Raw genomic sequence first — 15,415 nt, forward strand, 5'->3', positions numbered from 1 at the left:
TTTTGGCACTGAGACTTGACTCCAGTTCTCATCTAATTTTTTTTCTTTTATTGTCTGAGGGTCTAGATTTAATCAACATACATTATTCACATTCAATCTGCTGGTATTACTACGTTTGGCAATTTTATTTATAATCCTTTTTTTTAAAAAAAAATTATCTCCCCTCCTTTCCTAGAATATTTCTGTATTTCATTGTATAATGAATTAATTATTTACTAATTTTTGTGCCCTTCTGAAGTTGAATGCAGGCCATTTAATTCATCCTGTGTTGCAAGATTTGTTTTTGACTAGTGAAACTTTTTTGTTTTTTAATGTAAACTACCATGTATCTTAGAATAAAAAAGTCAAGTCATCAGAGTCATATTCTCACATTTTTTTGTATTTTCCCTTTAGAGTCCTAGGGCCCAAGAAGTATGTCTTCAGTGGATATAACAATGCCATCTGTTTCTCTTCTCTGCTATCCATCCTGTGGCTTGGCCCAGCCATGGTGTATACCTTCACAGTTTATTAATCTCTTAACTAGAATAACAGAACTAGGTGTTTTGAGGCATAGCTTTTGTTTGTTTTGTATTCACACTTAGAAGCTAATGCTGATTTTGTTAAAACACTTGAGTAATAAAAAATGCATAGTTACTCTTAATAGCTCTTTTTGAAAAATATTTTAATGATAATCTTGTGTTTGCAGGTCCCTGGGGCCCAAGATTTGGTGGACTTCTCTCCTGTTTATCGATGTCTACACATATATTCGGTTCTGGTGAGTCTTTATCTGGCTCTGCCTAATAAAGATATTTATTTTTCTGTTTATTATTAAGCATGGAATGAGAAATTAGTGTGTTCAAGGAGTTTTAAATAATTCAGTCTGTTCTTGGTTCTTGAATTTTTATGTTTGCTATGTAATATGCTATAGATAGTGGTATTTCTATCAGTCATCCTCAAATTAGTAGATTATAACTAGGAATGTAGCCAGTGCCACAGTAAAAACTTCAGCTAAACATCAGTAAGAACACATATCTCATATTAAAACAGTGTTTGTGAAAACTATTTACATGTACATTTTTTATTCTGAGGACATTTATTCCTTTTGTCTTATAAAAACACATGGGAAAAAGAAACTGAGTGGAAATATGGGTTTTAATAAAATTCCAAGAAATGACCCCTTTCTCTATCCTCGTGAGATAACCACATGTAGATACACAGATGAACACAAAATAACCTAAACTGTAGCATTAACAAAGACAAATTGATGAGAGGAGTCCATTCTTGTTATTTTTTTATAGCAAAGTTGTATGAAGCCTGTGTCAGGTTGTTTTTCACATGTTCAAGTATGTCTTACTGCTCAGTCTGTTTTCTTCCTTCATATATATAATGTAGCATCACTTAGTCATCACTCCAGTCCTTCTAGGACACTGATCTATGGATGTTAATGGCCTGAAGTATTTTGTGGTAGTCTCCATTGGTTTAAGAAAAGACCTACTGGCTTCTAGCCCTTCCCCTCCCACTGTTTCTTCCTCCAATCTCTTCCCCTCACTGTCTTCTCCCTCTCCATTCTCTCTCTCTCTTATCATCTGTCATTCCTTATGAATGAAGATGAAGCCAGGTGTAAACTGAATTGTATCAAGGCATTTAAAATAAGTCCACAATTTATTTTTAATCTCACATATAGAGAATCATATAAATCACATGTATCTTAGGTTATGGCACAGTATTATTATTTTATACAACACTATCTCTTGTATTTTAGTTTATTAGGTTTTTCTCATTCATTCCCTATCAACAAACCTCCTTGTCTCTTTTCCATGTATGCTGACTCCTATGTGTTTTTTAAAAATATTTAAGTTGTTGATGGACCTTTATTTTAATCTTTTATTTATATGTGGTCCTGAGAATCGAACCCAGTGCCTTACACATGTGAGGCAAGTACTCTACCACCGAGCCACAACCCCAGCCTTCTCTTACATGTCTAATGGTCATGAATGTGTATATGTGTCCTTGAAAAGAGTATGGTGATTTTTTTATATTTATATTTTAGTTGTAGTTGGACATAATACCTTTATTTTATTTATTTATTTTTTATGTGGTGCTGAGGATCAAACCCAGGTCCTCACATGTGCTAGGCGAGCTCTCTACTGCTGAGCCATAACCCCAGGCCCAAGTATGATGATTTTCCTATATGTATATGTTTTTAATTTACTCAAATGGTGTTAGGCTGCGGCTCTTGTTTTGTTTCCTGTATTTTTGGTTCAGCACTATTTTAAATATCTATCCTTATTAGAATTTACAAATCTGGCTCATTTCCTTCTACTAATGCATGATAGTTAATTGAGGGTTTGCATTTGCTGTGATTTTATTATTTATTACTTTAGTCATTAACACTTAAATTGCCTCTAGCAATTTGCTGTGGCAGATAGTTCTCCCTGATGGGTTCATGAGAGTTTTTATGGTTTCTATACCTAGGAACAGAATTGTTGAATCATAAGGTAGAATACTTAATTTGTAATTTTTTGGTAACCTGATATTGAATGAAATCTGTTTTAATTTGCATTTATTTTACTACTGGTAAAAATTGTGCTTTACTTTATAGAATTACTTATCATTTATTTCCTATTTTTAACGCTTACTTTGTGTTTATATTGAGCTTATTGTCTTTATTTCCTTTTTCCAAAAGAGAAATTTGTAAATATTGACAGTTTAGGATGTTGAAAATATTTGTTTTTCCAATTTGTTGTCAGATCCTAAATTTATGTTTTTTTTCATGAAACAGAATTGGTAGTTTTGATGTAATCTACTCCATCAATTTTAGCCCAATTTTGGTTTATAGTTTTTGAGTTGTGTTAAAAAAATTCTGTCTGTCCCAAGGTCACAAAATATTTCCATGATATTACTTATAATATTTGCCATTTATTTTTTCCAGTCTCAAGTATTATTATTCATTTTGATTTTCAATTCACTCAATTTTTTCCTCAGCATGAAGTGGATTTGGAGAGACAAGGATGTATAAATAAGTGAAGTACTTATGCTTCAAATGATTTCAATATACTAGGAGAGAAGTTACATTCTTTGAATGACTAATATAGTAGCACCATATCTCATCACTTTTGTGTGCTAGTTTTTATAAGCTTTATTAAGATTTTATAATATGAAAATATAACATTTGCCTCAAATGAGAATTCTAAAGTGATTCATGGATGTATTGGAATATTAAGTTAGAAATCTGGTTGTACATGGTGTTAGAGTATCCTAGCTTTTTCAATTATGAAATGGGATAATAATTACTTGCTTAGTACAGTTATAAACATTCAATGAATAGTGCCTAACTCAGCCTTTTGCAAATAATTGGCATTTAATAAATGATATCTGTCTGGTGAGAGGTGTGTTATCTCAGATACTGGTGGTTAGATACAGTACTGGTATTTTAAAAAGTATGCATAGGAGTTCTGGTCTCTGTCTTTGACATGCAAATTTTATAATTGTAAAAAATGTATACATTCTTAATTGAACAGTAACTATGAAGTTCTAATCTATGTGGGAGTGAGGGCATATTGGTAATTCTTTAGAAATGATGAAGTTCTTCCTGGAGGAGGACCTTAAACTGTCCATTTAAAAGTAAATACTAGAGGCTGGATCTGTAGCTCAGGGGCAGAATGCTTGCCTAGCATGTGTGAGGCACTGGGTTCGATCCTTAGCACTGCACAAAAATTAAATAAATAAAATAAAGGCATGATGTCCATCTGCAACTACAATTACACATTAGTGTTCTATACTGTTGAAATATTTGATATTCGTAAATTTTCTATAATTTATAAGGCATTGTTTGCATGGCAGAAACAGGTCCCTTCATAGTGTTCTGTAGTTTAGAAAAGGTGCAGCGAGTGGCTGGAACTTAGCTCTGGTTTTTGGAATGTATGTTAATATTTTAAATGTTGCTGTACCAGACCTGTCGGGACTTTGAATAAAATCTCCAATACCACTTTACTAAAGGAAAGGCCAGATCATGTGTCACTTACAGTGCTGGCTTCAGTGTGTTTTGGGGACTGTGCTTTGTTTTTCTCTGTATTTGCTTCCTCATTCTCAAGTCATTAATTTGCTTTACTGCATGGTAAATTGTAGCTCCTCATAATATTAACAACAAAGATATTTTAAAAGTGGGTTAGTAATATAAATACTATCATTTTTTTAAATTTTATAACATAGTTAATGTTAGGCCTTAAGAAAGATGATTTGAGTCTATTGAGATAGGGGGACTAAGAAGAAAATAAACCTTATTTCCTCATTCCTTTATATTCCAACACTTGACTCTGCTTCACAATTCAGTTTTTCATCAGTCTAGTGTGTTTTTCTTCCCTGCCTTGCTTCTGTATCTTACTGGACCTTCTGACTTTGACGTTGTTGGTCATTTTTGCCTTTTAACTCATAATCCCATTGTCTTCCTTTATACTGTTTTTCTTTCTGATAGTTGGTGCCTGTTTTGTTCTTTGTGGGCTCTGTTTCTTCTTTGCGTCCCTCGCTGTTCCCAGGGTTCTACCCTTGCTTCACTTCTCTTCTTTGTTTCTTGCCTTTCCTAAAAGATATAATCTACTCTCATGGTTTGCAGTATTTGATAACTTTCTTTTTTGGTACTGGTGTTGAACCCAGGGGCATTCTATCACTGAGCTACACCCCCAGTACTTTTTGTTTATTTATTTTATTTTGGGACAGGGTCTTGTTAAGTGCTCAGACTGGCCTCAAATTTGCTATTGTCCTGCCTCAGCCTCCTGAGTCTCTAGGATTACAGGTATTTGCCACTGTGCTGAGCTGAAGGTCTAATAACTTTCAAACCTGTATTTTCACTCTTTGACTTTCCCTTGAGATTGAAACATGTGTATATAATCATCTACTGGGGCAGGGGGTGTAGCTCAGTGGTAGAGTATGTGCTTAGCATGCACAAGGCCCTGGGTTTGATCCCCAGACCAGAATTAACCAAAAAACAAAACAAATCAAAACCGTATATTGAACCTAATCCTTTGGAGATTATACAGGCTATCTCTGTATGTTTCAAAAGAAACTCTTTTTATCTCTTGCCCCCACCCTCACCCATTCTGCTTCTCCTGAGTTTCCAGTGGTCTCAGGTAGGAATAGCATCATGTATCTAGTCACCAGCCAGAAACTTAATCTCATATTTTTTATCCGTGCCGTATCCAAATCTCCAAAGTTTGCAAATGTGACCTCCTGAATGTAGTTTAATTTTTTCACATCATCCCTACCCCCAAAATATAGCCCTAGTTCAGTATCCTTAACTCATCTTCCTACTCTCAATCTTAAACCCTTAACTCAGTTCTCACCAGGGTCCTAGTAATCTAACATACAAATCTAACATATGTGCTTAAAATTCTCCAATTGGTCTTCTGTAGGGTAAACTATAGAAATATGGAAGAAAATGTAGGGTATAGAAGGTCTTCCATATTTCCTTTTGCTTACCACCTTGACTTCATATCCTGGAATGTTTCTGATTCTTTCAATATAGCATGCTGTTTTATGCCTTTCATCCTTTCCTTATGCCAGGTGTTCTGCTTGAATTAATGTTCCCATTTCTTTTTATTTTACTGATTCTTATTTTATATCCTTGTGTCCTCCAGGAGTTTTCCCTGATGTCCCAGGTGAACTCATTGGACCTCCTCCTTCACTCTTATACTAGGACCCAGCACATATTTGTATCAGTGCTAACTGTATTGTATCATCATCTTCTAAATGTGCCTTTTCTTCAGTAGATTGTAAGCTCTTTTAGGGCAGGTATAATATTTATTCATTTTATTTTTTCAAGCCCCCAGCCCTTAGCACTTAGTGGTATATAATACTCAATAAATGTTTGTTTTTGATTTTGAAAGATAACCACTCTCCTTTTGACCTACAGATGAATTCAGTCTTCTAGTCACAGGCAGGCTTATACAATATCAGGGCAGGGACTTACACGAGGGAAAACAGTTCTATTGGTGTCCAACGGAAGGATCATAACATAAGTAACAAAAAGTTCTAATATTTTGTCATTTACAATAGTGTTTATCTGAACTTTTGGCCTGGAGGATAACAAGGCACACTTTGAATAAACATCGCAATATTTATTATTTTTAGTGAAACCGACCTTCCATTCACCCCCCCTTTTATGGCTGTGCTGCTTATAAATTCCCAAAGGATTATTTGAAAAATCCTACTTATATCTGCCAGCCTTATCAGTAGGGCAGGAGTTCACGTATTGTAACAGGAGGTCAGATTTCGGTCATGGTCTTATAGATGGGGCCAAGCACCTGTAAATTCTTCCTTTGGTGACTAAAGTGAAGTACAATATCAAACAGGCAGTGAGACTTTTCTAGGAAGTGCTGAACTTTGGCAGGAAGGGCAAACTTTGGTGGGTGGGGGGGAGGGAAAAAGTGAACAAGGGTCAGATACTGGTTAATGGTGACTTGGTCCTTGATATAATAATGCAATGGAAGTGTGCAGGGCAGAGGTAGGTGTATTTTATGGAATTGTTTTGAACAATTTATCTGGCTTAAATCTTCACATACAGTTTAGAGATGGACAGGTAAGTAGCAGAGTATAAAAATATTATGGTCATTAAAGAAAAATATTTTTTAAAGAGAAAAATCATAAATTTAAAAAATTTACTGTTAAAGAAATAATCTATAATAATAATGATCTGAGGTTCTTGTACACAGTATAGAGTTAGTTAAAAAGATAGATGGGCATCTAATGAAGACAGAAATCAGTCTGTCTTACAGATTTTCAAAAACTCAGTTGACCCAGTGTTATCTGCCATGTTTATGGGCTCCAAGCCTCAAACCCAGCTCAGTTTGGATAAAAATTTGCTCTTGCTGAAGCTCTTTTTATTCTCTGAATCTTTTCCAAGTTCACTGCTTTCTCACTGTTTCATGTACACCCCTTAGCAAACAGGTTGGATATCATTAAGAGGGACCAGAGGAGTAAACCTATAAATACAACCATTCTCCTGGTATATGGGTCTCATTTGTGATCTTTTCTTCTTTGGATATCTGGGTCACCAGCAATCTAATATCATCTGCTCATTAACAATTTTGATTTCTACATAAAAAAATGTAGAGAAAACATACACCTTTGATTTATATACTTTTCTGCATATGTGTTGTACAATCATCAAAAGTTTAAAGATTTCTGACATCTTGGGTTCAGGCATAGCAATTACAACATAGCAATTCTTTTTGGGGAAGCAGCAACGCCCTAGTATTACATGAATCATAAGAACCTCAGTTATATCTAATATTCCTCCAGTCTCTAAAGGCAACAGTAAGAGAGTCTAAGATATAAGGGAATGCAGAATGTTGTGCTGTGAATTCATTATTACCAACAGTCTATGATGTGCATTATTTTTCTTAAACTTTCTTAGGCAAGGGACTTTGGAGAATTTGATGAAAACTGGGAATCATTTATCCAGACAAAATGTACATATGTGCATGTAATGTTTTAATTGGAATTTCACAAGTATCCTCAACTCCCTAAATCTTATGCATAGACCCAGAAAGAATCCCTCATCTAAAAAGAAGTCAGGTTTTAGGTGTCTACTGAGAATGGCCACACAACCCCAATTGCATTTGAATACCTCATGTTAAAAGCCTCTTAACAACTTCCTACCATCTTGTCTTTTTCTTAGATTTGGAAACCTTGTCAAAATCTAAACGTAAATGTGTATTTCAGAGTGACCTTATTTTTGTCATAAATTTTTGTTCTCTGGACAGCCATTATGTAGGGCAAAAGTGATAATCTTTTTTTTTTTTTTTTTTTTTTGTTAGGAATAAGTTAGCCTCCACAGCTAGACTAATTATTTTGTTTCCTGAATTCTTTTACTTAGAAGGACCAGAGCAGAGATTTAGAAGTAATTATGAGAACTCTTGATTACTAATTGATTTTCCTGACAGAACTAATTGGTTAAGTTTCGGAATATTTTACTTTTATTTGCTTTTCAGAATATCTCTTTTTTTGGAACTTGATTCTTACTAAGAGAAGCAGCTCAGCGTCAGAGCTAGAATTTACCCACAATCTCTTCGTGTAGCAGCAGAGGGTGGGATGGAGTAGGGTGGGAAAGAATCTTCCTGAAACGTGTTTTTCTCACTTTCTATCTGAGAATTTCTAGTGGTATTGTCTGGTATGGTCTACAAAAACCATGGTCATGGTAGTTACAGATAATAGTAAGGAAAGGATCTGAAGAGTAAGTGACTTTTTTTTTTTTTTTTGAAGGTTTTAAGCTTAAAGAGCTTTGGTAGCAATTGACTATTATATTAAAGCACTGGGAAATAAGTAATTGAAGAGTCTAAGACATTACTAAAGTTTTTAATTGAAAAAAAAAAAAAAAAGATTTGTTTCAGCATTCCCAAGGTTACTTCATGATTTTTTAAAATGGTGGTTAAATGGTGGTAATTGAAGGGTGTTATTTATATATATATATTTGTAATATCATCAGATTGGATTTTTTGTAATACAGCTATTCAGTTTCATAGTGCTTCATAGATTTGACTACATTAAATAAGTGACCTATGTGGTAGATATAGGAAAAACACTTTGTTGGGTGGAGACTGGTCTTTCTCACTCCGAATCACACTGTGAAATAGTGCCTTTGTTGGTACCAATGTGAAGATTTTAGTGTTCTTATTTTTGCATTTTTATCAAAAGGCATTGTTGCTACTTAAAAAGTTGGCTACAAGAGTTTAAACATAGACTTAAAGCAGATCTGAAGGATTTCACTGTATTTCTGAAAATATATGGATTATATTTTAATGGACACTATAAAATTGGTTCAACATTTCTGCTATATCTTGATATTAAGACAGTTGATTGGCAAATGAAAAAAGATACAAATCAGCCTCACATTGTTTTTACCAATGCTCCTCACCAACTCCTGACCTGAATGCTAATAAACAAATAGAGCTATAACTGATTTCTTTTTAGTTTTCATTAAAATTTATAGCATTTCCATAATATTTAAAAAGAACTCTCCCGATTCTATTTTATATGTTGAAACTGTTGATTTGTATTTATTGTGCATAACTGTGGTAAAAATGCATTATTTGAACTTTCAGTTTTTCATAAAAGATACTTCAGTAAACATGCAAGCAAGATCATTTACTGTTCCTATGCTAGAAATTAAGGCTAATGAGAAATGCCTATGTATAAAATTCTGGGTGCTAGGAGTTTGTGAATAAATGTTTTTCTTAGTTGATATTTCCAGAGACACTGTTACACAGAAGGGGAAATACTTTATTTTGCCAGTGATGAGAAATTGTAAATTGTAAATCTAGAACTCCAGCATTGCTAGAGGCATATAGCTTAATAATTGAAATTACAGTTGTTTCTGGAGATGTATTTGTAGAGAACACTAATCTCATTAATTGACCTGTTAAAAAATAATGAAATAAAAAAGAAGAGGTCCCCTGTTTCAGATGTCATTGAAACTTCAGGTACTATACTGCTTGAGCATTTTGCAGCACATGTTAGTGTATTCTGAGAAGATCTACCAAAAAAAAAAATTGAACTTTTCTAAAGCCAGCATGTAATAATATACTGGAAAATACAAAGGACACCTTCTCTTCTAAAAGTTTATAATTTAATGGATCAAAAGAGAAGCTGCTTTGTGAGACCTGAAGAAGATTTTAAAAAAAAGCAACCATCATGTTTATTTGAAAAACACAAATTTTCTTTGGGAAATAAAAAAGAATATTAAACTTTTAATGGAAAAGGTTTTTTGAGAACAGAAATTTGAAATAAGTAGGCACCATTTGCAAATGTTTTGGAATTGCATTGGCTTGCGGATGTTTATATACTTGAAATCTATTTTTAAGAGTTTTAGATGACTTCAATATTTCTCAAGTTGGTGTTTAGACACTATTCTTCTTTATCCTTTTTACAATTGTAGTATTTCCATTTTAAATGGACTTCATTTTCCCCTCTCAAAATATTCATCTGTTTCTCACTGTATCTAAGAGAAATGCAAGTTGCACTTCGGGAAACAGCTTATATTTAGCAGAGCCAGAGCTTTCTGATTTGCTTCCAGATCTTGAGTACTTTTGAGCAATAATAATGTATTTTAAGTCTTTTCTTTACACACATACACACACACACACACACACACTCACAAATGTGGAAAGTTTTGCCCTGACATATTTGGTAACTCCTAGTTGATTACTGACACTTAACAGGTTGTCTCATCACTCTCCTGCCATATCTCACTGTCTCCTCACTTCTCTGACCCACCAGTGCCTGGTGGGGTTAGATAGGCAAACACTACATAGATCATAGAGAGAAGGCTGAGGGTGAGATACTTTGTGCACTGCATTGATAAGGACACAGGAAAAGCCATTTATAGTGATAACTTTCCTGCAGTATAGGCTAATGGGCCCTGGTTTATAGTAGCTGTAATCTAACTTCTTATAATTGTCATATTGCTCTTTTAACCTGGTGACCTTATTACCCATGGGCATACATATCATTTAGCCTTGAATGTAACAAGTGGGGGTTGGGGGGTAGGGGAGGAAAAAAGAAAGAAAGAAAGTAAGAAAGAAAGGTAGAATGAATTGTTTTCAAACACTTTTCTAGACAGGCATGCATTTGTTTTCCAAATGCTAACTTTGAGATAATCAAAGTTCTCAAGTGTGCTTACTTGTTTTTATTTTTTAAACAATAATCTCCCTGAAACAGCTTTAGACATCACAATAATATGATGACTTCTGTTGACAAAGTAAACAAGAAACAATTCATTTTCCATAAAACACTCAGCAATAAATACAATTTTAATCTTATCAAGACTATGCTTAAAATCTGTAGTTTCTCACTGTAGTTTCTTACTCAGAATAAAGTAAATTTCTTAACATTGTCTGAATAGTATTCTATATTGTGTCCTGGGTGTCACTTTACCTCTTTTCTCTCCCTCCTACCTGCTCACAGACACATCCTGTGGGCTCTATACTTATGCTATTGCTCAGAAACATTGTTCTCACTTTCTTTCTTTCTTCTTCTTTTTTTTTTTTTCCTTTTGACAAGTCTTCATAGTTATGCCAGTTTTCTCCCATTACCAGATATCTGGATTTGGGCTTGTAACGCTCTCACCCTCATCTTATATATCTGGTCAGATCTGACACATTTTCTTCCATATTTTTCTTCCTGCAACCTATTTTGGTTGTAACTGCCAAGTCTGCTTATTTATTTTTAAACTTAAAAATTTTCAGTATTATCTGGTCTACCTAAGATGCTTTCATCCTGGATAGCTTTTTAGTACATTGTCCCTGTAGTCTTCAATATCATGTGGCAGGGGGTAAGTAACCTGAGCCAAAGCCTGGTGATTTAAGCAACAAATGATCCAATAGGAGAGAAAAGGAGTTTTCTTTTGTTTTATGGGTGAATTTGGTCATCCAGATAGTTATGTAAGTGCCATATGCCAAAATGATTTTTACCAGAAGCAAATGCCATAGCCGAAGATCATGTTTATTTATGGGTTGATAATAGCAGGTGGAGTGAAGTATTTGTTTTTCAGTCTATGGAGAGAATGGATTTATTTTAAATTGCAGAAGCCTAAAAAGTTGTTTGGGACTGTGATGATTTTTCTACTTTTTCAGATTCCTAGCCACAATCTAGAGGTAAAGAAATAATTCTTCTTCTAACCGGCAAATTCTCTACTCATTCCCCAATCTCCAAATACCTATTATTGAAAGGACCTTTTAAAAATGCAGTAAGGAAGGAACAAAGAACCAGGCAGACTAGTATATATAGAGAGTAGATACACAGACAAAAGAAATAATGCAAGAAAACCTGTATACTATCTCCCCCAGCTCATCTCATTTCATGTTATAGTTATAAAAGTTTTAACCTACAGTTCAACAATCCACAACAAATGTTAGGAGATGAAACATTTTTTTTTTTATGCCTTTTCTTTTAGCCATCTCTTTTTTGCAGAAGAGGCCTACAGCAGCTAAGTTACTGACCTAAAATCAGATGAATGGTAAATAATGAAATTAGAACTAAAAGACTAGATATAAATTTTCTGTCTTCTGTACTTTTCTTCATCATCTTTATCATCATCATCATCATCATCATCATCATCATAGCAGCAAAATTTCCGAGGTTAAGCACTTTACAAGTTTTACTTCATTTATTAAGCAAAGGAATAAATTATGAACTTTGTAAACTTAGCTATGGTTTTCCTTTCACTACTACTGGTCAGGGACTGGATCTGGCTGCCTGTCAACAGTTGTTGGGAATACGGGGTGGGAAATCATCCTATTTTTTTTAAGCTACCTTTTAAAAAGTCTTTTCTCTGTAAGAGTTGCCTTTAGTACATTCTTTAACAATTCTATACTCTCAGTTGTTATGTGACAATGTCTGTCAAATATTTTTGCTCTGGTTGTCCACAATCATGCTGGGATGGGGGGCGGTGGCTTGGAGAGGCACTTAATGCTCACAGTTATTTCAGGGAAAAGGATTGGGTTTTATTTCCTGAGAGAAGTAAATCACTGATCACTTTCCTTCTTTGTGTGAATGTGAGTTTCTGCCTACTACTGTGTTTGTTGAAGACCATCTTTTCATGGGTGTTTGCAATAGCAAGCAGTTTTGGAAAGTGGGATAATGTCTCCTACCTGAGAAAAAGCAGATGTGCTAACAGCCTTGAGAAATATAGTTTTTCTGTGGAATGAAGGGATTTGGGTTCCCTATGTCCAGGGTTCCTCACTTTCAGTGCAGCTATTGTTTGTACACAGTATCACCTGAATTCTTCACATCACCCTGTGAAAACTGGGACTTGGAATTTGTTCAAGTATTCTAGCTACTGCTTTTAATATGATTAATAAAGCCCCTTGTCTCTGATCTGGAGGTCTTGTGCCTTCTGCTAGCATCATGAAACTGACCTGCTAATTGTTTATAGGTGAAACCATAGTATCATTTTTGTAGTCATTACAATAAAGAAAATTCAGGCAGGATAGATTGATACTAAATCTAGAGGGGACAATTTAGTAAGGACTAGGATACTTGTGTGGTTTTTAAGTGTCTCTTAAAGATTGCTTATTAATAAAAAGATAAAATAGTATTTGGTGGGGGATGTTTGTTGGGGGAGGTTCTGTGTTATGGAGATAAGGGGCATTTGGAAAATCTTTATGTCTTCTGAAATTTGCTGTGAATCAAAAACTGCTCTAAAAAAATGAAGTTTTGAACTGGGCATGGTGGTGCCTGCTCCTAATCCCAGCTACTTGGGAGATTGAGGCAGGAGGATCATGAATTGGAGGCTATCCTCTATCTTGGCCAACATAGCAATTTTTCCGCCCCCACCTCCTGCCCCCCAAAAAGTCTTAAAAAATGGTCTTTGGATACCACTCTCACTGGAGTAAAAGTTAACATCACAAATTGAGGATTAAGTAAACATGGCGTGCCTCTGAATGAAATGCTCTGAAAAGGATAGTGCTTCTGTAGTACTATTCCATCTGGAGTGCATCACTGGAATCTAATTTATGAGGGAACATCATAGAACTCTCCAAATTGGGAAATTGATATTAAATAAGAAAAAAATGTGTTTTTCAAAATTATTAGTCCTAAAAAATAAAGGAACTACTTAGGAAGCTAAAGAGACATGACAATTAAATGCAATAACTTATCCTAGAACATCATTTCACAAACCTTTTTGGTAAAGTTTCTGATAGTAAATATTTTAGACTTCTGTGTCTGTGTCTGTGTTACCACCACTCAGTTTTACTGTTATAACTCAAGAGCACCCAGATACAAGATGCAAATAAGCATGGCTATATTTTCATAAAACTATTTACACAACAGGTAATGGGAAAGGTCTGGCCATGGTTTGCTGACCTCTGTTCTAGATTGAATCCTCTACTCTAGGAAAAAGATGCTACAAAGGACATGTTTTTGGTGCATTGATAATATTGGAATATAGCCAATAATTTAAGAAAATGTTAAATTTTCTGAAATTAGCCACATATCATGTGGTTATACAAGACACTATTCTTTTTCTCAAGAAATGCAAAATTAAGTGTTTAGGAATAAGAAGATCTGATGTGTGTACAATACTTTTAAATAGTTTCAAAATATATGTAGAGTTGGTCCTCTATCTGTAGATTCTATATCTATGGATTCAATCAACAATGGATATACGTGTGTGTGTTTGTGTGTGTGTGTGTATGTAAAATGTATGTATATATAATGGAGATATATATATCTCCATTATATATACATGCATGTGTATACATATAAATATGTATACACATGCATGTATATATATTTATATATGTATGTATATGTATGTGTGTATGTATATGTATGTGTGTATGTATATATGTGTGTATGTATATATGCATACATACCTGGGTGTGGTGGCACAGCTACTTGGGAGGCTGAGGCAGGAGGATCTCTCAAGTTCAAGGAGTAGCCTGGGAAACTTAGTGAGACTCTGCCTCAAAATAAAAAGTAAAAAGGGCTTAGGATATAGATCAGTGGTAGAGTGACCCTTGGTTCAATCCCCAGAACAACATTTCCCCCATCCCAAATAGAAATTGCATCTGTACTGAATTTATACAGATTTTTTTCCTTGTCATTATTCTCTAAATAACACATTAAAACAAGAACTCATACCATATTAGATATTATAATTAATCTAGTAATAATTTAAAGTATATGGGAGGATCCGCAGAGATCATATACAAATGCTGTGTCATTTTGTATGAAGAACTTGAGTATCCATGGAGTTTGGTATTCACCAGTGGTCTTGGAATCAATCCTCTGTGGATACTGAAGAACAACTGTATTTAGGAAATGATTTACACAAAGTAAATGATAAAACAGGGCAAAATATGTTAATCTAGGTGAAGAGTACATGGGTTTTTTGGGCACAATTATAATTTTTATATAAGTTGAAATTATTTCCAAATAAAAGATTAAAAGGGTATATATGTTTATACATGAATTTTTTTTGTATATGTACATAGCCATACAGAAAGAAAAATATTTTAAAATTTGTGGCTCCTTGAGACTCTCTTGATTGATTCCTATGAGAGAGAGGAGTGGGGGAGGGAGAGAGGGAATTTAAGTGGTATATGAGTAGAAAACAAAAATCTGTGATTGATGTAACAAGGGAAACTAGCAGAATCATCCTTGGCCTAATCTGAATGCACTTAGTTACCAAGAGGCTGTAGTCTAGGGGCCAGATATTTTAGTGCAGTCTAAAAATGATGTTGGGAGCCACATTTTCCAGACTGTGAAACACAGGGTACCTTGTTTAGTCAGCACAGTTTAGGTCAAATGTGGTTATGAAAAACAGATGAATTCTGGTGATCAAGTTGTACTTTGACAAATATCCCATTGTTTGAACATGTAGTAATTTCTGAAAAATGTGAAGCAGCCTGAACTGCAGAGATTGAGTTCTCTCTTC

General features: G+C 34.4%; 1 protein-coding gene across 7 annotated transcripts in view; it reads left to right on the forward strand.

The window, feature by feature from the left end:
- Exoc6b (exocyst complex component 6B) overlaps positions 1-15,415 on the forward strand; it is a 622,696-nt gene that overhangs the window by 258,956 nt on the left and 348,325 nt on the right. For all 7 annotated transcript variants that reach the window (XM_046432321.2, XM_058575131.1, XM_058575126.1 and 4 more), the window contains one exon: positions 686-754. In XM_046432321.2, coding sequence (XP_046288277.1) covers positions 686-754 — 69 coding nt within the window. The remainder of the gene's footprint in view (positions 1-685; positions 755-15,415) is intronic.

Source organism: Marmota monax, unplaced genomic scaffold, assembly GCF_021218885.2.
Source record: "Marmota monax isolate L192 unplaced genomic scaffold, Marmota_monax_Labrador192_F-V1.1 WCK01_AAM20220418_F8-fsc00106, whole genome shotgun sequence".
NCBI classification, from domain to species: Eukaryota; Metazoa; Chordata; class Mammalia; order Rodentia; family Sciuridae; genus Marmota; species Marmota monax.